Raw genomic sequence first — 21,093 nt, 5'->3', positions numbered from 1 at the left:
GCCTATTTGGAAGGCCGGCCCAACCCGGCCCTTTCAGCCCTAGCAGCTCGAGCCTTTCGGGCGGGTAAGGGTCAGCATATTTAAGCCCCGACCCGACTAAGGCTAAGGCTTAGGTTCTGATATAACTGCAAAGCTAATCGATCTATGATTATTGGACTGTCTTATTCTCTTAATTTGACCTTCATGGTCATATTGCTTTTTATACGTTGTTAAGGTTCATCTGATACTGTACCAAAATAGAGTGGTGGGTTACAAAAGTTCTTCAAGATTTAAGTTCAACAAGCTCTTTCTGGGCTAGTTATCTAGGTATATTTACTTTATCAATGTCAATGGAAAGATACCGACATTCTTATTCTTAAAATGATCGAAAAACTCGTACTTAAAACATGGGATTACAAAGATCCTTTGAAAACAAGCACCAACTTCAATTATGTTCTAAAGATCACATATTGTAGTCTATATTAGCACCGGGATTCAGAGAAACAAATGCAAGAAGCTCTGCATCACGCTCAAACACATCCATGTGTTGCTTTTCAAAATTCAGATATGCTTCAATCCCTTCCCCATTCCTAGTATCAATCAGAAAGATGCTATTTTTCAGCACGCAGCTAGCAATAGTGACCCAAACTGGCTTTCCCCAACCAAAGTCTGCCTCATACACTGGGAATCTGCACCAACTGCTACATCTATACATAACCAGGTTTTGTTTTTGAAACAGTTTCCTTGAATCCTTCATACACTCCATAAATATGAAAGGCCATTCTTTTCCAAATTTATCGGCATATGTAACACAGAAATGGGCCATCTTCTCCTTTATTTGAGTCACTAGGACATGCAACTCTATCACACTCTCATCCTCCGCTGTGGGCATTGCATAGAACCAAACCATGCTACCTACTGAGTTTTTCGGCAATGGAGGAACCATTCTACCACGCAAATCCACCGTCTGGATCTATTTAGGAATCAAATCCTACATGATCTAGAATACTTATTGTTAGATGATTTGCTGTATCAAGTAGTTATTAACTAGATATGTATTACTATAGTTAGCAGCATAGATAGTCCTACAAGTTAGGGGATTAGCTGTATAAAACGTTGTAATCATTCATCAATTTGTATTAAGAAAACACTTCTTCACATTCTAAGAATTCTATATGGTATTAGAGCATATGCTCTTGGGAACCTAGAAACCCAAAAACACAACTTACCTCATGGGCGGAGAAGAAGAACAGAAGGCTGAAGTTCAGTAACAGAACTCTTCCAAAGCCTCGGCACCATGGGAGAATGCCAATCACCCTTTCTTTCTTCATCATTCAGATCAACCAGGAGATGTCCTAGTTGCACAACCTCTGATGGAAGATAACTACACGACATGGGAGTAGTCGATGACTATGGCGCTTACCATAAACAAACAAAAAGGGTTTTATTGATGGAACCCTCACCAAGCCAACTCACAACGCTTCTGAGCAGCTACAGTGGGAACGATGCAACACCCTTGTGAAAACCTAGTTACTAGGAGCTATGTTGAAGAAGATTGCAAGTAGTGTAATCCACTGTAAGGATGCGCGAGGTATGTGGTTAGAATTGAAAGAAAGATTTTCTCAGATCAATACAGTTGCACTTTTTCAAATTGAAAGCGCCATCCATGGTTGCGAACAAGGCACAACAACAATCACATCATTCTTTACAAAGCTTAAAAGCTTATGGGATGAGAAAGATGCACTCTGTGCTTTCCCTCCTTGTAGTTGCGAGACTGCTTCCAAAGTCAATGATTACATCAAGACGCAGAAAACCATGAAGTTTTTTGTGGGGCTGAATGAAGGCTATGTGCAGACCAGGAGTAACATTATCGGTATGGATCCTTTACCAACTCTTAACAAGACTTATGCTATGGTCCTTCGTCAGGAGAAACAGACAGAGGTATCATCAGGAAAAACACACAGGCCTCAGAAGCTTCGGCATTTGCTGTGAAGAAGTCTTCTCGTGAAGTTCAGTTTACAGGAGGAGATACCAAGTGGTGCGAAAAATGCAAAATGGACAACCACAATACCAAAAGCTGCAGGGCACACCTCAAGTGTACATATTGTGGCCTCAAAGGCCATACGTATGACTACTACCGCAAGAGAAAGAAAACATTGGCAGGAGAAGAAGGGAGCTCGAAAGCAAACTTTGTGGGAATGTCTAATGAAGGCAATGAAGACCTTACTGGTCTTCCTTTATCACAGAGTGAATGCAAGCAGATGATGAGATTTTTGAGCAAGGTTAAGGTCGCAGCTAGCAAGACCAATGACGACCATCAGTTGCTAGAGATGTTGAACACTACACAGTCATCCTCTACAAATCTTGTTGGTAACATTCCTAATTTTGAAGAGATGTCAAGCAAAGCATTTGCTCTCGCACAACATAATAAAGATGTGATTTGGATATTAGACAGTGGAGCTAGTGACCATATTGTATGTGATCCTATCCATCTTACATCATCTCGGCCTGTCCATAATCGTACAGTCAAATTACCTGATGGTACCATGTTGCAAGTCTCTCATATTGAGACTATAGTCTTTTCCTCACATTTTATGCTGCATAATGTCCTATGCGTCCCATTGTTCTACTTAAACCTCATATCTAGTAGCAAGCTCGCGTTAGATTCATTTTATGTCACCATATTCATCAAACAAGTTTGTTTTATACAGGACCTTCAATCAGGGAGGATGATTGAGACGGGAGCTAAAAGTGAGGGACTCTACTGCCTCAATATGCCCAAGAAAGGAACGTGTAATGTGGTGAAGACCAAAACTCAAGACTTGTGGCATCAGCGACTCAGCCATCCCTCTAGCAAGGCGACTTCTTTGTTTCCTTTTATGAAAAATATAACTTGTGATCTTAGTCACTGTTTCATTTGTCCTCTAGCTAAGCAAACTAGACAGCCTTTTCCCTTAAGTTTTTCGACTAGTACTTCTTGTTTTGATTTAATTCATGTGGACATATGGGGTGGCTATCATGCCCCATCTCTTTCTGGAGCTCAGTATTTCTTAACAATTGTTGATGATCATTCCAGGAGTACTTGGGTTTTCCTCATGCATCATAAGTTCGAAGCAAGATATTTACTCATTCATTTTATCACTTTAGTCGAAACACATTTTGGGAAAAGAGTCAAGATTGTTAGGAGTGATAATAGTCCCGAGTTTAAGTGCGCCAAATTCTATTCTTCTAAGGGTATTTTACACCAAACGAGTTGCATTAATACGCCTCAGCAAAATGGCATCGCTGAGCGTAAACATAGACATTTGTTAAATGTTGCTCGTGCACTTCTCTTTCAGTCACACTTGCCTAAACCTTTTTGGGGGGATGCCATATTGACGGCTGCTTACTTAATAAATAGGACACCAACACCACTCTTACAAGGGAAAACACCCTTTGAGAAGTTGTTTCACAAACCACCGACCTATTCCCAGCTTCGTGTCTTTGGTTGTAGGTGTTTTGTTTCCACCCATCCGCTGCGACCTAGTAAATTTGACCCTCATTCTACTGAATGTGTTTTTCTAGGTTATCCTCACGGTTAAAAGGCTTACAAGGTTTATAGCTTAAAAGACAAGAAAACATTAGTATCTCAGGATGTGATCTTTTTTGAAACTGAATTTCCTTATCAGACTAGGACTCCCACATCTTTGACTCCTGATAACTCTCAGCCATTAAGTCACTTATTTCCTTCCTCATTTAATTCGTCCCAAACAGATCACCACCTTTCACCAAATCTTTTCAAATCTGAGTTTGATTCCAATCCCATCACGTCACCAGATCTTCCAGGATCACAATTTGATTCCAATCCTAACTCTCCAAATCTTCCAGGATCACAATCTGGTTCCAATCCTAACTCTCCCACCTCTTCCTCAACCGTATCACCTACCACTCATTCTCTAATCATCTCAGACTCTTCCACTTCCCAAGACGTCGCTCCACAACCACGACGGTCTACAAGAGCCACCAGAACGCCGACCACATTGCAAGGCTTTCACATTGAGGCAGCCCTTCCTTCTCGCTCTACACCATCGTCCTCCACGAGCGAAGTTCAACCATCAGGTACTCCTCATTCCATTGCTCATGTCTTATCCTATGACAGACTTTCTCCCACACACAAAGCTTTTACTGTCAATCTTATTCTAGAAAAAGAGCCACAGTCTTTTTCTCAGGCCGTACTTGAACCAAAGTGGAGAGAAGCCATGAATCAAGAAATTCAGGCCTTGCAAGCAAATAAGACATGGAGTTTGGTACCACTTCCTCCCAGCAAGAAACCAATTGGCTGTAAGTGGGTCTTTAAGATCAAACATAATCTTGATGGCACCGTGGAACGTTACAAGGCTCGTTTAGTTGCCAAAGGTTACAGTCAAGTTGCCGGAATTGATTATCGAGAAACCTTTGCTCCTGTAGCCAAGCTCACCATAGTTCGTATCCTTCTCAGTTTAGCAGCTTTGCAGGGTTGGCATCTCCACCAATTGGATGTCAACAATGCCTTTCTCAATGGTGACTTATATGAAGAGGTTTTCATGAAGCTACCTCCTGGTTTCAGACGAAAGAGGGAGCATAGAGTTTGTCAACTTCACAAATCACTGTATGGATTGAAACAAGCATCCCGACAATGGTTTTTGAAGCTTTCTACTGCTCTTAGGGCTGGTGGGTTTAGTCAATCCTGGTCAGACTATTCACTTTTTGTCTGAAATGACCAAGGAAAATTTACAGCCCATTTAGTATATGTTGACGATGTCATAGTAACCGGGAAAAACTTGGAAGACATCTTGAAGACGAAGCAATTTCTTGCAAGCAAGTTCAAGCTCAAAGACATGGGGCAGTTGAAATATTTTCTCGGCATTGAGGTAGCATGGTCTAAACAAGGTATTGTTTTCAGTCAGCGCAAACATGCACTTGAAGTTCGTGAGGATGCTGGTTTTCTAGGAGCTAAACCATCACGGTTTCTCATTGATCAGAACTTGGTGTTACGGCAAGGTGAGGGAATATTGTTAAAGGATGCGTCTAATATCGGCGATTGGTTGGAAGACTCATGTATCTTACAATCACTAGACCAGACCTTGTGTATGTAGTGCACATTTTGAGTCAATTCATGGACAAGCCTCGCCAACCTCACTTGGATGCAGCTTACAAAGTGTTGAGATATTTGAAACAAACCCCAGGTCAAGGGATATTACTGCCTTCCACCGGACAATTAGAAATAAAAGCTTACTGTGATGCAGATTGGGCGCGTTGCAAGGACACTCGAAGATCTACTACCAGGTACTGTATTTTCTTAGGCAATGCACCAATTTCTTGGAAGACTAAGAAGCAAGGAACTGTATCTCGTTCCAGTGCTGCGAAATTACATGGATTAGAAATCTGTTGAAGGACTTGAATGTTAACTACACACGTGCAGTCAGATTATTCTGTGACAATCAGGCCGCAATTCATAGAGCATCAAATCCAGTTTTTCATGAGCGGACGAAGCACATTGAAATCGATTGTCACGTTGTCCGGGAAAATGTACAAAGAGGATTGGTTCAGACCGTTCATGTCAAAACACAGGAGCAGCCAACCGACTTGTTCACCAAGCCGCTGAGTTCTAAACAGTTCACTGTTCTCTCGAGCAAGATAGGTGTAATCAACATACACTCTATCTTGAGGGGGAGTATTGAGGAATCAAATCCTACATGATCTAGAATACTTATTGTTAGGTGATTTGCTGTATCAAGTAGTTATTAACTAGATATGTATTACTATAGTTAGTAGCATAGATAGTCCTACAAGCTAGGGGATTAGCTGTATAAAACGTTTTACTCATTCATCAATTTGTATTAAGAAAACACTTCTTCACATTCTAAGAATTCAATAGGATCAAAAGGGTACTAGGATTCAACAAGGACCCAGAATTCGATTTCAATGCAGATATGGCACATCTATGAATAAAAGCAGTCACAACTTCAACTTTTGAGGGATTTTGCACTCTGTCACACACCATGGCTTTGAGGGCAGCAAGTTTTGGGGCAACAAACACGAATCTCTTGGAAACGTAATCCCCCTTCTCAATCACAGATTGCGGTAGCAGTGGAATCTCACCTTGGGGGAATACAGTTGCTGCAATAAACTCAGGAGACACATATTGATCAGCTTTGTGATCACGGGTTATGGCTGCTCAGTCGTTGATGAAGTGATCATGGTGGAAGGTGACATACAGATAGTAATTGCCATTCCACCACAGTCGAAGAAGCTTACTTGAACAGCCAAGATGACAGTTAAATTGGAGTCATCGTTCCACTGTAAATTGTCTGTGAATAACAGGTCAGAGATCTTGACTTTGATTCTTGCTTCTACAAATATGACTCCTTCATCATTACAATCAATGGAGACTCTATCTATGATCCTACCGGAAAGTAGGTAGTATTTGGCTAGAGTTTCTGACAGAGATTTATTGAGCTGATTGGATTTATCACCAAAATTAGGATTATGATCAGAATCAGATTCTTCCTTGGGGTAGAAGTAAACAACTGGTGTATAGGTACGAGGATTTATCTGTTCAAGGAAAGAAAGGTAGTATGTTCCGTGATGTGGTAGGGTTGGAGTGGATGGTTTGATGGTTTCTCTGGATATTATTTCAACTTCCATCATGACTGCTATTGTTTGATGCTAAAGATCCAAAGTTGCATACCTTACAATGAAACATGTATGTATAGGATGAAAACTAATGAGGTCATATCCCTAATAATTCACTTCTGAATGCTGTGGCTCCACATTGATTATCAATGTAAATTATGACCCTTAAACAATATAAGTTGAAAAGGAAATCACAACTGAAGATAAGGAAAACTTTATCAAGTTGAAGATATTATACTAATTGGAGAAGTATATACCTATGTATTTTATTGGCCAATGATACAACTATTAAGTAGTGACCAACATTGAAAATGATAGAAAAGTTCTCTCTTCACTATTTAATGTCAATGTCTAAGGGCACTATAGATTATGGAAGCCATGATCAATGTAGAGATGGTCATATCATAAAGGCCAAAGAGACAAAGGTACCATTCTATTTATAAGATTATTTAAGAATTAAATACTGTTTAATTCTTGAATTTTTGCCCAAAAAACACTTCAGTCCCTTACTTTCTAATTTCACACATTTAGTCCTTGTAATGTTGAGTGATTTGGAATCTATGCAATGTTGAAAACAAAATGATATCTGTTGAGAGAATTCTTCAATTCACAGGAGTACAAAGTGAGGCACCACTTGTGATCGAAGCTTCTACGCCAAACTCAGAATGGCGAACTGAAGGACAAATTGAATTTCAAAATGTGCAAGTTCAATATAAGCCTGAAGATCTAATGGTATTGAAAAGGATCACTTGCACATTCTCTAAAAGGATGAAAATTGGAGTGGTGGGAAGAACAGGAAGTGGAAAGTCCACTATGATCCAAGCCTTGTTTAGAGTTGTTGAGCTCTCAGGAGGGAAAATTCTCATTGATGAACAAGACATTTCTAAACTAGGCCTGCTGGATTTGGGGCCAAGTTTAGGCATAATCCCACAAGACCTGACTATATTTCAAGGAACTTTGAGGAATAATCTGGATCCTCTGCAGCAACATTCTGATCTAGAAATATTGGAGGTTGCCATCTAAATCCTATATTTACTACTAAAAGATATCAGATGGTGGTCAATTAATTTTACTTATATGACTTGATATGTATATGGTCACATAACTCATGTTGTGAAAAAATGTCGACTTGGCAACTTAGTGCGGCAAGACCAAATGCTCCTGGATGCACCTGGTATCTACCTAATCATAGCAATTCCACTGTCATTATAGTATAGTTGATTTAGAACTAATATCTGGATTGTAAATTCCAATGCAGTTTCTGAAGTAGAAGAAAACTGGAGCGTTGGACAGAGGCAGCTTGTTTGTCTTACCAGAGTGCTTCTAAAGAAGAGGAAAATTCTAGTGCTAGATGAGGCGACAACATCTATAGATACAGCAACAGATAATGCAATTCAAGAGACAATAAGGAAAGAGACAAGTGAATGCACGGTTAATTATCATGGTGGCTCACCGGATTCTGACTGTTATGGACAGTGACATGGTTCTAGTTCTTGATGAAGGTAAGAATTTATAGCTTAAAACAAACAAAACTTTTGCTTCAAGAAAAGAATTTTCTATTTTTTATTGGTCTAAAACTTTTCACAGATAGTATACATACTGCAGTTGGAATATATGTCATCTAGAATTTGATACGGCTTGCATTAGTGACTGAGTTTCGTTCACATTTCGGTTCATACAGGTAAGACTGTGGAGTATGATTCTCCTGCTCGGCTAATTAAGGAAAACTCTTCTGCATTTTCGAAGTTGGTTGTGGAATTCTTGAGGAGATCTTCCATAAGAAAGAACAACTGCTCATCTTGAGAATTCATAGAGCTTGACATTTTTGCGTTAGCTGTTCCAATTAGAATTAATGGTTGATTAATTGATTGACTTGTAATTGTAGATTTATTGATTTGTAATTGTCGGTGATTGATTGTAATGATAGGAGTAATTAATGTAGCTGTTAAATGTTTACTTTTTATATACTTGATGCAATCCTATTTAAACCTCAGATGAACAGAAATATAAAATTATTCTCCTATACTTTCTGATAGACATTCCAGAATGTTGATGAGTTGATCTGTGGTCAATTAGTCTTCGTTCCAGAAGCTAGGTTATGTTCCTGAATTTTCCTAATGTAAAGTTGTTGTTCCCCCAACTATGCCATTTATGGTCTAGAGCAACTTACTGCCACTTTTTGTGGGTCATTGTCTCCTATAGGTTTGTATTTGAGATTCTCATTGCACCAGGTGTGGATGTGGTTCAGAATGAGAATTATGAATAGAGTCAAGTGTATACAAAGAACCAGTTAACGTCTAATTGGGCTTCACATGAGCCATTGGGCCCTCCTTCACGTGCATGCATGGACCAGTCTTGTAGAAATACGAACAGTAACATGTTACTCATGAGTCATGACCCATCAGCACCCATCTTTTGAAGGTCCGAAGATGATGATGGTGGTGCAAGTGACATGACTGTCCCAACAAAAAACAGGGAAAAAAAGAAAAGAAAAGAAAAAAGGTGCCGTAGGGTTGAGGGAAGTGGTTAAGAAGAAGAGAATAGTGGAGATAGATTGGGTGTCCTAAAGAGTAAAAACTGTAGATTTAATTACCACATAAAGAGATAATGTATGTTTACACTTACACTAACTAAAGGTGAAAAGAAAAAAAAACATTGTTTTCTCATTTCAATACATTGATCAGTAAAGTAAAACAGACAAGACATTTTATGAAAGTAATGGTAAGAGATATTTTACACCTGCACCCTGAGTAATTCACCTGCATGCATAAAAAGTTTTTTTTTTAAACTTTTTTCCACTTTTTTTTTTGTTTAAACCCCCATCCACGCCATTCTCTAAAAAAAAAAAAAAAACCATCCACGCCGAAGGCTCACCTCACCAAATTTGGAAGAAACAGGTTGATCATGCAATTCGTCACCCTACAACCTACACAATCGGCGCGGCTTATATAAATGCGTGGCCCCTAAATGCGTTAGCTAAGTAGGAACATACTTGTTCTTCATTTTCAATCTTCTTTTCAGTTGTAATCGAAAAAGAAGGAGATGGCAATTACTGCCTTTCTGTTCTGGTATTATGTCTATTTAATGCCTGTAACTATGGACATTAGGATTTTCAAACACTATCTCCAGAAAAAGAACTTCGATAACACTCCCTATGTAACTGCACCGCTTTTCATCTCTACTCCCATCCTTCGCTTCCATACTCATGGCCGGTGCAATTGGCGTTTGTATCCCAATTCTAGGGATGATTCCGTCTTTGCAACCGGAGAAGAATATCTTCTTCATCATCAAGGCCTTTGCCTCTGGTGTCATATTGGCCACCAGATTTATCCACATGCTTCCGGACTCTTTCGACTACTTGACCTCACCGTGCCTGAAAGAAAACCCATAGGGGAAATTACCCTTCACCGCCATCGAAACTTTGATGGTGGATTCCATATATCAATTGCTACTTCTTATTTCAAAAAGGCTCAGAATCAGATCAATGGAGAGCATGAGGGGCACATACATGTTCATACACATGCCACTCATGGTTCGCTTGATACGAATTCGGCTGAATCACAACTTCTTGGGCACAGAGTGATTTCAAAGGTTCTTGCACTTCAGATGAGTTTGCTATGATAATTTTTGTTTAGTTTTATCACTTTTATGTATAATTTTGATTCATATGGTGTAGGTTTTGGAGTTGGGAATTGTGGTGCACTCAGTTAATATTGGAATTTCATTGGGTGCTTCTGAAGGTGCTGAAACAATTCGACCTCTTCTAGTTGCTTTGACTTTCCATCAAGTTTTTGAAGGCAGGGCCATGGGACTTGGTGGTTGCATAGCTCAGGCAATTTCTCCCCCAATTACTGACGGTCTGTATAGTCTGTGGCCTTCTTTAGTACCAAGTCAGTATCAGCATCTGGCTTAGCAATGACATGGCAAGTCACTGGCATGCACCTTTCCCACAGTAATGCCCCAAATGTAACTTTTTCCATAGGAGCTCTTGTTACCCTGATGATAATAATCTTGTGGGGGGAATTTTGCTTGCGTTTTCTTCTATTTGCAGCAACTGAGAACGACGTCATATATGAGTCGAGGGAACGAACACCCTGAAATGATAAGATCCATACGTCTTATGAGTAAAGTAAACACAAATACAACACAAAACTAAGAGTAATATTAAGATGCGTACTTACACTTTGTATAATTTTAAGCTTGTCAATTTCTTCAAAGATCCAACTTTTGTGGTCTGAATAAATCTCCATGAAAAAACCAAGAGGGGTTGTGAGGAAAAAAAGAAAAAAGGCCACCCAGAAACCAAAACCTACAATAATAGATTTTTTGTTTTAAAGTTTCTTTTTGTAATATTTATGTCTTGGTAATTATTGAAGTTAGAGAAATATGAGGAGTTATCTGCAGATGAGGGTAGTACGAAGTTATCTGCATAATAGGATAGTGGGAAGTTAGTGGGAACATTTTTTTTCTTTTAACTGTTTACCAATATTTTATTATTTACTATAGTACCCTTCAAATATTAGAAATTATTTAAAAATAATATATGGTATGGGGGTCTTTGTGTCTTTTCACGTCTACTTTAGCTAACAAAATGGGTTCTCTTAATAATAATACTAGTATTCTTCATACATGCTTTGCATGTGTAATAGTTTTTTTTTTTTTAAGAAAATTAAAAAATTTTAAAACAATTATTGCAGAGAAAAAATAGTGGGAGAGAAAAGTGGAGGTTGTGAGATAATTTTTTGGATTAAATACTTGTTACTCCTCGTACTTTGCCCTGAAAAACAGTTTAGTCCCTCGCCTTTTAAATTAAACTGGATAGTCCTTATTCTTTGCAAATCTCATACAACAGGTCCAAAATAATCCGAAATGACTATTATGCCCCTCATTTCCTATTATATTTTAATTTTTTTTTCTCTATTTTTTTAATTTTTCTCCCCATTTTTTTTTTTTTATATTTTCTCTCTCCCTCCTCTCTCTCCCCTGACCTCTCGCTCCCTCTCTCTTCTTCCCTCTGCAACCACCGGAGAACACCTGCAACCTGATGGCCACCTCCCCATGATTCAACCCCTCCATCCCTAGCTCCAACGCCTTCATGGCCTCGCCGCGCAACTTGTCGCCGGTCTCTCTGACCCAGCCGAGCTCCTCCTCGATGACTTCGATGCCGGAGAGATCGTAGTCGTTGTAGAGCGCCAAGATGGATCCGCCACCCCGACAACACCGCCACCCCGAACGCTAAGACCCAGGAAGCTATGTCGGCTTCGGAGCCCAGAAAAGCTCAAGAACATTATCAGTAGAGCGCTGATAGGAGGTTTGGGATTTGGGATTTCAGAAGATTGAATGAGGATTGAGGTTTGGGATTTGGGATTTCAGAAGATTGAATGAGGAGCGAGGTTTGGGATTTGTTGATTTCGTATTTGAGATGAACTAGTTGGATGGTTTTCTGGGTTTTCGTCTTTTCGAATTGGGGAAGAAGTGAAGATAGAAGGTTTATGGTTTGCTGGGATTTCAGATGAATGAGATGATTGAATGAGGGTTTGCGGGGATTGGCCGATTTGGTATTTTAGATTAAATGAGGGTTCTCAATTTTTTTGGATTATTGAATGGGGGAAGAACGAAGAAGGGAAGAAGTCGAAGAACAGAAGAACTGAAGAAGAACAAGATGGAGAGGCTAGGGTTTCGATTTTGGGTTTGGTGAGGTTGAAGCAGGCGTTGAGGGAGTGGGAGTGGGAGCGGGCGGCGTCGTGGTCGACGATGAGAGGGACGACGAAGAACTGGTGGGGGGAGTTGGTGAGCTTGATTTTGCAGAAGCAGGGAGAGGAGGTTTTGAGTTTTTCAAATTTGGGGATTTGGAGAGAGAGAGAGAGAGATCGCTGGCCACGAGGCTCGGGCCAGGGGAGGGCGATGGTGACGGTGGCGGGTCGATGGTGAGGAGGCCGTAGGTGGAGGAGGTGAGGGAGATAATGTGGGATCAGCCACTGCTAGCGCTGCTGGTGCTGAAGAGAGAGGGAGCGAGAGGTCAGGGGAGAGAGAGAAGGAGGGAGAGAGAAAATATAAAAAAAAAAAATGGGGAGAAAAATTAAAAAAATAGAGAAAAAAATTAAAATAATAATAAAAATAGGAAATGAGGGGCATAATAGTCATTTCGGATTATTTTGGACCTGTTGTATGAGATTTGCAAAGAATAAGGACTATCCAGTTTAATTTAAAATGCGAGGGACTAAACTGTTTTTCAGGGCAAAGTACGAGGAGTAACAAGTATTTAATCCTAAATTTTTTTTAAATTTTTTTAATAAAAATTCATTTTGTAATTGTCATATTTACCCTTGTGATTTAATTTATTTTCAAAGTTTTTTAATATTTTAGGGTTAAATCTGTCAAAATTTTTTGTTTGTAAAAACAAAACCTCTTCTCTTAATAATAGTATAGATATAGACAAAATGACAAATTGAAGATTTTTCTGAGAAAAAATAAGTTCGAAGATTGTCCAATTTCACTTACGATCATTGAAGGAAGTCAGTTATATGATGCTGAGATACATATAGCTGACTCATAAACAATTCTTAGGACCACACATGCATGGTCACAACTTGCAAGTCGTCTAATATTGCAGCCTTGGCGGTTAAGACTATGAGAATTGAGAAGGCAAATGTTTGTCAATTATGAAGTGAGAAAGGCTGGCTCTTAAAATTTGTTTTGTTTTGTTTTGTTTTGTTTTGTTTTTTTTTAACTGAAGTATAAGCGCTTGAAGATGAAAATACAACAAACTTGTAAGAAAACCGAAGTTAGAAATCCCGGATGTCAATTCTTGCATAAGACATCATACTATTATACAAGGGGTGTGTGTGTTTGGTGGGGTGGTAAGGCTTTAGTCTCATATATAAGAGGTCAGGAGTTCGAGCCCCATCAAGGGTGGGAATGGGGTGGGGTTTTTTTTAAAAAAAAAAAAAAAAAAAAAAAAAGTCATACTATTATACAATGTCCATTGGATAAGAAGGTTGTTAAATTTGTTAAGTCATAATAGCGAGACTTTGGCTTTGATACCCTACGAAAACAACTGACTGCAAACAGGGGTCGGGAAAGATGAACTGAAACCTAAGATGGAATTTATTGGCTACAGGGGTCGGGAATTGGCTGGGGAAGAAGAACGGGGATGTTCTGTTGTTGAGAAGAGGTGAAGAAAATAAATTTATAACTGGCGATTGCATCATGCAATTTCTAGCTTCTGACTCTCTACCAGCTAGGACCATGTAAGAGTAAGAGAGTTACTTAACTTTCAAAAACCATGCAACAGAAACACCAAATGAAGCAAATTTATTTAGTTTTCCCACAGTGACACAGTCTGTCCCTTTATCAAAAAGAAATTTTCATCATCATTACTTCGGTGACTGCAAGAGTTGGTGAAATCCTAATGACTCAGCTATCTGTGACCCATTCCATATATTTGCCACTTAGTTACTTCAAAGTTGATCAAATTGTTATCTTTTTTTAGCTCATATGAAGCAATTTAATATTGGAAAATTGAGGGAAGCCACGATATTCAAGCACCTAATTCCCAACCTGAACTGAACCACATGTGGAACAGTGGAAGGAGTAACATGGACAAGAAAAACCTTGACCAAAAAAAGAAAAGAAAAAGGAAGGGGATCGGATCATGACAGACAAATTAAGAGTGTTACTGGTTATACCTAGCTTAATGGTGAGACGAGGTGAGGAGTTTTATCTCAGAACAGGGAAGACCAAGCACATGCATTGCGGCATTCCACATGCACATTTGGCTATTATATCCTTCCTAGCTAACCATTGCAAGTGGTCTAGTGGTTATTGTCTAGTTGGGTGTGCTCCCCAATCTATGTTCGAACCCCGAAGTTGTCAAAGTGGCCAGGCACTGTGCTGCAATGCACAGTTGGAGCATTTCACATGCGCCGAAGGGCATGCCTTTGGGTTCTCCTTGGCAAAGTCAAAAAAAAAAAAAATCTTTCCTAGCTATTCTATAAATTTTAGATCTTAAAGATTTTTCCAGATGTGGGTTTAATGGTAATTAATTGCCAGGATGTAATTTAGAATTACATGAAGACAATCTATTCTCATAATTTGTTATGGTAAGTTTGTTCAAAATAAGGTCAGTATGCTTCTCCTACATAGTTATGGACTTATGGTTATTGCTTTATGGATTTATGGTTATTGCTTTAGAGTTTCTTGTACGATAAATAATTAATATGTTGTCATGCATGCATGTCGACACCAAAAATTTGCACAAATATTCTCCCTTATAAATATATATATAAATTTTTTTTTTCTTCCCTTTTTTTCTTTTCTTCTAGAGGAAATGGAAGACAAAACTCTCACCCATCAAAGGTACTGAAAGCCGAGATCACTTCAATCCGAAGAGTTTGCCAATCCTTTGATCCTTATAAAGTACTTCACTACTACAATTTGTTGATCACCAAAGGAGATGTTTCTATATAGCCAAGGAGAAAGATGAATGGTTCCGTTCTTGATTGGTTGATTGGAAGTACAAATTTGAGTGAAGAGAGCGTAAGAATTTAGAGCCTACCTTCATGGATAGATACACTAAGGATTTCAGTAGATTCTAAGTTGGATTTGTGAGTTGCTCTTTTTTTGGTCGAAGATCTATGAGTTGCTCTGGTTGTAAAATTTGTGGTGGTTCTGTTTGTTTATAGATTTGTATTAAATGAGTATTGTTTTCGCAGTGGGATGACTCGCTAGGTATGGCAGTTCACTTGTTTCTAAGAGGAAAAGTTAAGAGATGGAGCTTACATGAAGAAGACTGGTGTGCAGAAGTATGTCCTTGTTTTTATACTTTCTGCATCTATTTTTCCAGCTTCTTGTTGTGAAAGGGACGTTCCTATTTTTAAATTTTTATTAAATTGGGGTTAGATGGTCATTGTGTAGGTCTTAGCAGATTATTGGTAATGGTTTTGTATTTCTTTTCAATCCTATCAAGCTCGTTAGTCGGAATGTTTGGTTGCTTCATAATTCTCATCTCTGGAAAGATTATCAGAATTTTATGTCCTTAGTACTTACTGGCAATCATGCCTCTATTGGCTGAGTAAGTAGCAATCGCGATTAGTTTTAAGCAATTTCTAAGTTCTCATCAATTAATATTGTATCCTTTTCTAATGCAGGTATGGCAAAGGCAATTGGAAGTTTATCTTAAATACATACAGAGAGTCAGAGATGTGAGATGTATTTGAAGAAAGAAATGAGGTACCTACTTTTTGCAGTATTTGGAATGGCTGTTAGCCGCGTACATTAACTTACGTGTAAAATGGTTTTTTGTTCATCTATAATGTTCAGCTTCAAGCATCTGTATCGTTTTTAAGACATTTGAGGATCTTGTGTTTCAGGTTGATCCAAAGGACAAGTGGAGAAATATGTGGAAGTAGAGGCACCTGTGAATAGTCTGCTACTCGGTTGATTTTTTGTATATATTGATGCCTTGTGCCTATGAATTGTAATAAAGCCAACCATTGTGGTTAAGGCTACTTTTTTTTTTTTTTTGGTACAATGGGGGTCAGAGACCCAGAAAAGAAAGCAAAAAACAGAAAGAACTAAGAAATAGCTGTGGCAACAGCTCTCGGCCTTACAAGGCCATTAGTATCATCAAGGACGTCTTGGACAATGAAGTTAGTATCATCATTGTGGTTAAGGCTACTTTGAATCTTCATTTTGCTACTTTTTCGATGGTGGAAGAGCCTGCTAGTCGACTCTTGTTTACCTTGGGATGAAGATGCATTGTAAATGTAATGGGCTGTGATACCGTGAAATTCTTGCCGATTGTTGTAAGGGATAATGTTCCATAATGTGTCACTAGCTTTCTATTTTCCTAATTTCTTTTATTTATTTTTTTCTTCAGCAGCACTGTCAATGGAAGTTGATATTAATCCAGAGCTCCCAAGGGAAATCATACACTACCTAATGCTTCCCAGGCTACCGGCCAAGTCTCTTATGCGCTTCAAGTGTGTATGCAAGTTCTTGGCATTCTCTCATCCCACCAGAACTTGCATTGCGGCAACAGCCACACTGGTCACCTCTTAACCGAAACTTGGTACAGACCCAGACAGCTGAAAATGCATGTTCTCCTCACAAATGGAACGAGAAATTACTACTCCCAACACCCGACAACATCATCATGCAAATTAAGAATGATGTAAATGTTGGACGATCGAGTTTGGGAATGCATACAAAGTTTGTGGGATGGGATTTAGGGTAAGGCTAACTGGTAACGGTAACGGCAATGGCACGGGTAACGGATAATGGCGAACGGGTAATGATCAACGGGTAACGGTGAATGGGTAACAATCAACGGATAATGGCAAACAGGTAATGGGTAACGAGTAATGGCTAACGGGTAATGGGCTTTGGTCCAAACAAGAAGGGAGACTAATTGGAGTTAGGGCTGTCAATGGATCGTGTCGAGTTGGGTTTGTGTCGGATCAAGGTATATGTTGTGCCACAAGAGACAAACCCAAACCCGACCCATTTATTAATCGTGTCAAAAATTTAAATTCAAACTCAACCTATTTATTAAACGGGTTACCCGTTTCCAACCCACTTAACCCATTTAATAAATATGTCGTGTCGTGTTGGACAAAATAACCCATTTAATGGTTAACACTGCGACCCATTTAACTAAAAAAAGACATAAATTGATTAAATTTACTAAGAACTCCATAAGACAAAAAATATAAATAATTATATATAATTCATAAATAATTAAATCCAATAATAATGAAACAAAATAATTCAAATTGTCCAATCCTAGGATCAAATACTCCAAACGTCGTTGGTGGGTTAACCCGCGGCCGACCCATTTATTAAATGGGTCATGACGGGTTAACCCGTTGCCGACCCGCTTTCTAATCGTGCGGGTTCAACCCGCTTTATTTCGTGCGGGTTTCGAGTCGTGTTATCGGGTCATGTCGAAATTGACAGCCCTAATTGGAGTTGAGACCAAAACAAGTTTCGACCGGGGCTAAGGCTTAGAGTTTGGGGTTTAAAATAATGGCCAACGGAAAAGGGATAACGACCAACGGCTAAGGGATAACGGCCAACGGATAACGGTGAACGAGTAACGGGTTTTGGTCTAAACAAGAAGGGTTTGGACGAATTGTAGTCGAGACTAAAACAAGTTTCGACCAGGGCTAAGGCTTAGGTTCTGATACAACGGCAAAGCTGATCGATCTATGATTATTAGACTGTCTTATTCTCTTAATTTGACCTTCATGGTTATATTGCTTGTTATACGTAGTTAAGGTTCATCTGAAAGATTACTGTACCAAAACAGAGTGGTGGGTTACAAAAGTTCTCCAAGATTTTAGTTCAACAAGCTCTATCTAGGCTAGTTATCCAGGTATATTTACTTGATCAATGTCAATAGAAAGATTCAGACATTCTTATTCTTAAAATGATAACTCGTACTGAAAACATGGGATTACAAAGATCCTTTGAAAACAAGCACCAACTTCAATTATGTTCTAAAGATCACATATTGTAGTCTATATTAGCACTGGGATTCAGAGAAGCAAATGCAAGAAGCTCTGCATCACGCTCAAACACATCCATGTGTTGCTTTTCCAAATTCACATGTGCTTCAATCCCTTCTCCATTCCTAGTATCAATCAGAAAGATACTATTTTTCATCACACAGCTAGCAATAGTGACCCAAATTGGCTTGCCCCAACCAAAGTCTGCTTCATAAACTGGGAATCTGCACCAACTGCTACATCTATACACAACCAGGTTTTGTTTTTGAAACAGTTTCCTTGAATCTTTCATGCACTCCATAAATATCAAAGGCCATTCTTTTCCAAATTTCTCGGCATATGTAACACAGAAATGGGCCATCCTCTCCTTCATTTGAGACACCAGGTCATGCAACTCTATCACACTCTCATCCTCCGCTGTGGGCACTGCATAGAACCAAACCATGCTACCTACTGAGCTTTTCGGCAATGGAGGAACCATTCTACCACGCAAATTCACCGTCTGGATCAAAAGGGTACTAGGATTCAACAAGGACCCAGAATTCGATTTCAATGCAGATATGGCACATCTATGAATAAAAGCAGTCACAACTTCAACTTTTGAGGGGTTTTGCACTTTGTCACACACCATGGCTTTGAGGGCAGCAACTTTCGGGGCAGCAAACACGAATCTCTTGGAAACGTAATCCCCTTTATCAATCACAGATTGCGGTAGCAGTGGAATCTCACCTTGGGGGAATACAGTTGCTGCAATAAACTCGGGAGACACATATTGATCAGCTTTGTGATCACGGGTTATGGCTGCCCAGTCGTTGATGAAGTTGATCATGGTGGAAGTGTCAGCTACTTTGTGTGACATACAGATGCCAATTGCCATTCCACCACAGTCAAAGAAGCTTACTTGAACAGCCAAGATGACAGTTAAATTGGAGTCATCGTTCCACTGTAAATTGTCTGTGAATAACAGGTCCAGCACCTCATCTTTCGGGTGCTCGAGAATTTCAGAGAGCTTGACTTTGATTCTTGCTTCTACAAATATGACTCCTTCATCATTACAATCAATGGAGACTCTATCTCTGATCCTACCGGAAAATGGGTAGTATTTGGCTAGTGTTTCTGATAGAGATTTCTTGAGCTGATTGGATTTATCACCAAAATTAGGATTATGATCAGAATCAGATTCTTCCTTGGGGTAGAAGTAAACAACTGGTGTATAGGTACGAGGATTTATCTGTTCAAGGAAAGAAAGGTGGTATGTTCCGTGATGTGGTAGGGTTGGAGTGGAAGGTTTGATGGTTTCTCTGGATATTATTTCAACTTCCATGCTTGTCATGACTGCTATTGTTTGATGCTAAAGATCCAAAGTTGCATACCTTACAATGAAACATGTATGTATAGGATGAAATCTAATGAGGTCATATCCCTAATAATTCACTTCTGAATGTTGTGGCTCCACATTGATTATCAATGTAAATTATGACCCTTAAACAATATAAGTTGATAGGGAAATCACAACTGAAGATAAGGAAAATTTTATCAAGTTGAAGATATTATACTAATTAGAGAAGTATATACCTAAGCATTTTATTGGCCAATGATACAAATATTAAGTAGTGACCAACATTGACAGAAGAGTTCTCTCTTCACTATTTAATGTCAATGTCTAAGGGCACTATAGATTATGGAAGTCATGATCAATGTAGAAAGGGTCATATCGTAAAGGTCAAAGAGACAAAGGTACCATTCTATTTATAAGATTATTTAATAAGTCATGGTTACCAGAATAAACACCTACAATAAAGCAAAGTTAGTGCAACAACTTCAATTGCCCTTGATCCCTACAATATTAGGACAAAAAAGGCAGTTGTGGCCATGGCTGTTCAGTTGAACTTGTTTGACTGTGGTGGTATGGGTACTGGTATCTTCATTTCACACCAGATTGCGGATGGTGCAACGCTCTTCTTTCCTCAATGCTTCGGCTACAACATCACCCAACATTACCCCTTGCCTAAGTTCAGCCTCTATATTTCCACCTAGGGACATAGAATTCATCATGCCATCCAATGTGATTAGAAGAGAAAAGATTTTGACAGAGGTTTGTGTTTTATGCATCCAGTTTAGCCAGGCTTAAAGCCAAAGCATCCAAGGGCTTGTGTGTGGACGATGCTGCTCCTACTTGTGTGAAGCTCTAACAGCCCTCATATGGAATCCGGTATGAATGCGAAAATGGGTACACCAGTTGAGTGTAAGCCCTAAATGGTGATTTCCCATGGGGATAATTTAAGAGAGAGAATGGTTTCGCGTTTGTGGTTCAAATAAGAAAAGTTAAGGAACACCAACTTTGATTATGCCAAGAAACTACAGAGTGAATGTGGGTATTCACAAGCTTGCAAGCCTCTTGAGGAAGTAAGTGCATTGGTTTCTGGCGAGGTGATTTTTTAAGGTACAGCAGTTGGATAAGGTTTTGATTTTATAACACTGATTTTGGATGTGGAATTTGGAAAACCCATGTGGGCATGCATTCCTAACGTGCCCATCAAAATGCTGTGATATTTATGAGTAACAGATATGGTGATTGAATACAGGCATGGAAGGCCTTGGATGGAGAAGACATGGCTAAACATGAACGCAATCATGAGCTTCCGGAGTTTGCTTCTCTGCCACTGAACTCCTAAGCTTGAGCAACTAGGTTTCTGGTTCTTTTCCAATTCTATGGTTCAAGTAGTTCATGCTTATTGTTCACATAATTGAGAAAGTTTATCTAGAGTCCTTGGCATATGTGCCCTGTCTCACTACTGCTTTCATCATACCTATAATAAAGTTGAATATAATTTCTTCATTCATTCATTTCTAACTATGACATGAAAGTAAGTAAAAGGCCAGCAAACTCATGATGATGTACTAGGTCAGGAAACAGAAAATAAGAGGGAAACATGCTTGTCATAGTAGA

The 21,093-nt window shown here is 39.1% G+C and overlaps 3 protein-coding genes, 1 long non-coding RNA gene and 1 pseudogene across 4 annotated transcripts; 3 read left to right on the top strand and 2 right to left on the bottom strand.

Moving 5' to 3' along the window:
• Nucleotides 1–442: 442 nt before the first annotated feature.
• On the bottom strand, nt 443–6,685 carry LOC133711176 (acyltransferase Pun1-like). Its single transcript, XM_062137336.1, is given in 4 exon segments — nt 443–952; nt 3,385–3,392; nt 5,890–6,192; nt 6,195–6,685. Coding segments are annotated over 4 exon segments (1,275 nt in total). The 5' UTR covers nt 6,649–6,685.
• A 1,024-nt stretch (nt 6,686–7,709) lies between these two features.
• Nucleotides 7,710–8,436, top strand: LOC133711175 (ABC transporter C family member 6-like; annotated as a pseudogene).
• A 1,060-nt stretch (nt 8,437–9,496) lies between these two features.
• LOC133712214 (uncharacterized) lies at nt 9,497–10,806 on the top strand. The gene is made up of 2 exons (XM_062138330.1): nt 9,497–10,224; nt 10,310–10,806. Exons 1-2 carry the CDS (start codon nt 9,676–9,678, stop codon nt 10,544–10,546), a joined length of 786 nt encoding a protein of 261 aa, XP_061994314.1. The 5' UTR covers nt 9,497–9,675; the 3' UTR covers nt 10,547–10,806.
• Nucleotides 10,807–14,963: 4,157 nt separating this feature from the next.
• Nucleotides 14,964–16,137, top strand: LOC133707943 (uncharacterized). The gene is made up of 4 exons (XR_009845436.1): nt 14,964–15,171; nt 15,348–15,437; nt 15,783–15,864; nt 16,005–16,137. It is a non-coding gene; the product is annotated as an uncharacterized LOC133707943 (long non-coding RNA).
• Nucleotides 16,138–18,030: 1,893 nt separating this feature from the next.
• On the bottom strand, nt 18,031–20,951 carry LOC133708528 (acyltransferase Pun1-like). The gene has a single exon (XM_062133993.1). It carries the CDS (start codon nt 19,474–19,476, stop codon nt 18,142–18,144), a length of 1,335 nt encoding a protein of 444 aa, XP_061989977.1. The 5' UTR covers nt 19,477–20,951; the 3' UTR covers nt 18,031–18,141.
• Nucleotides 20,952–21,093: the final 142 nt, after the last annotated feature.

The sequence above is a fragment of the Rosa rugosa genome, chromosome 5, assembly GCF_958449725.1.
Source record: "Rosa rugosa chromosome 5, drRosRugo1.1, whole genome shotgun sequence".
NCBI classification, from domain to species: Eukaryota; Viridiplantae; Streptophyta; class Magnoliopsida; order Rosales; family Rosaceae; genus Rosa; species Rosa rugosa.
This window is presented reverse-complemented; position numbering and strand designations above follow the sequence as displayed.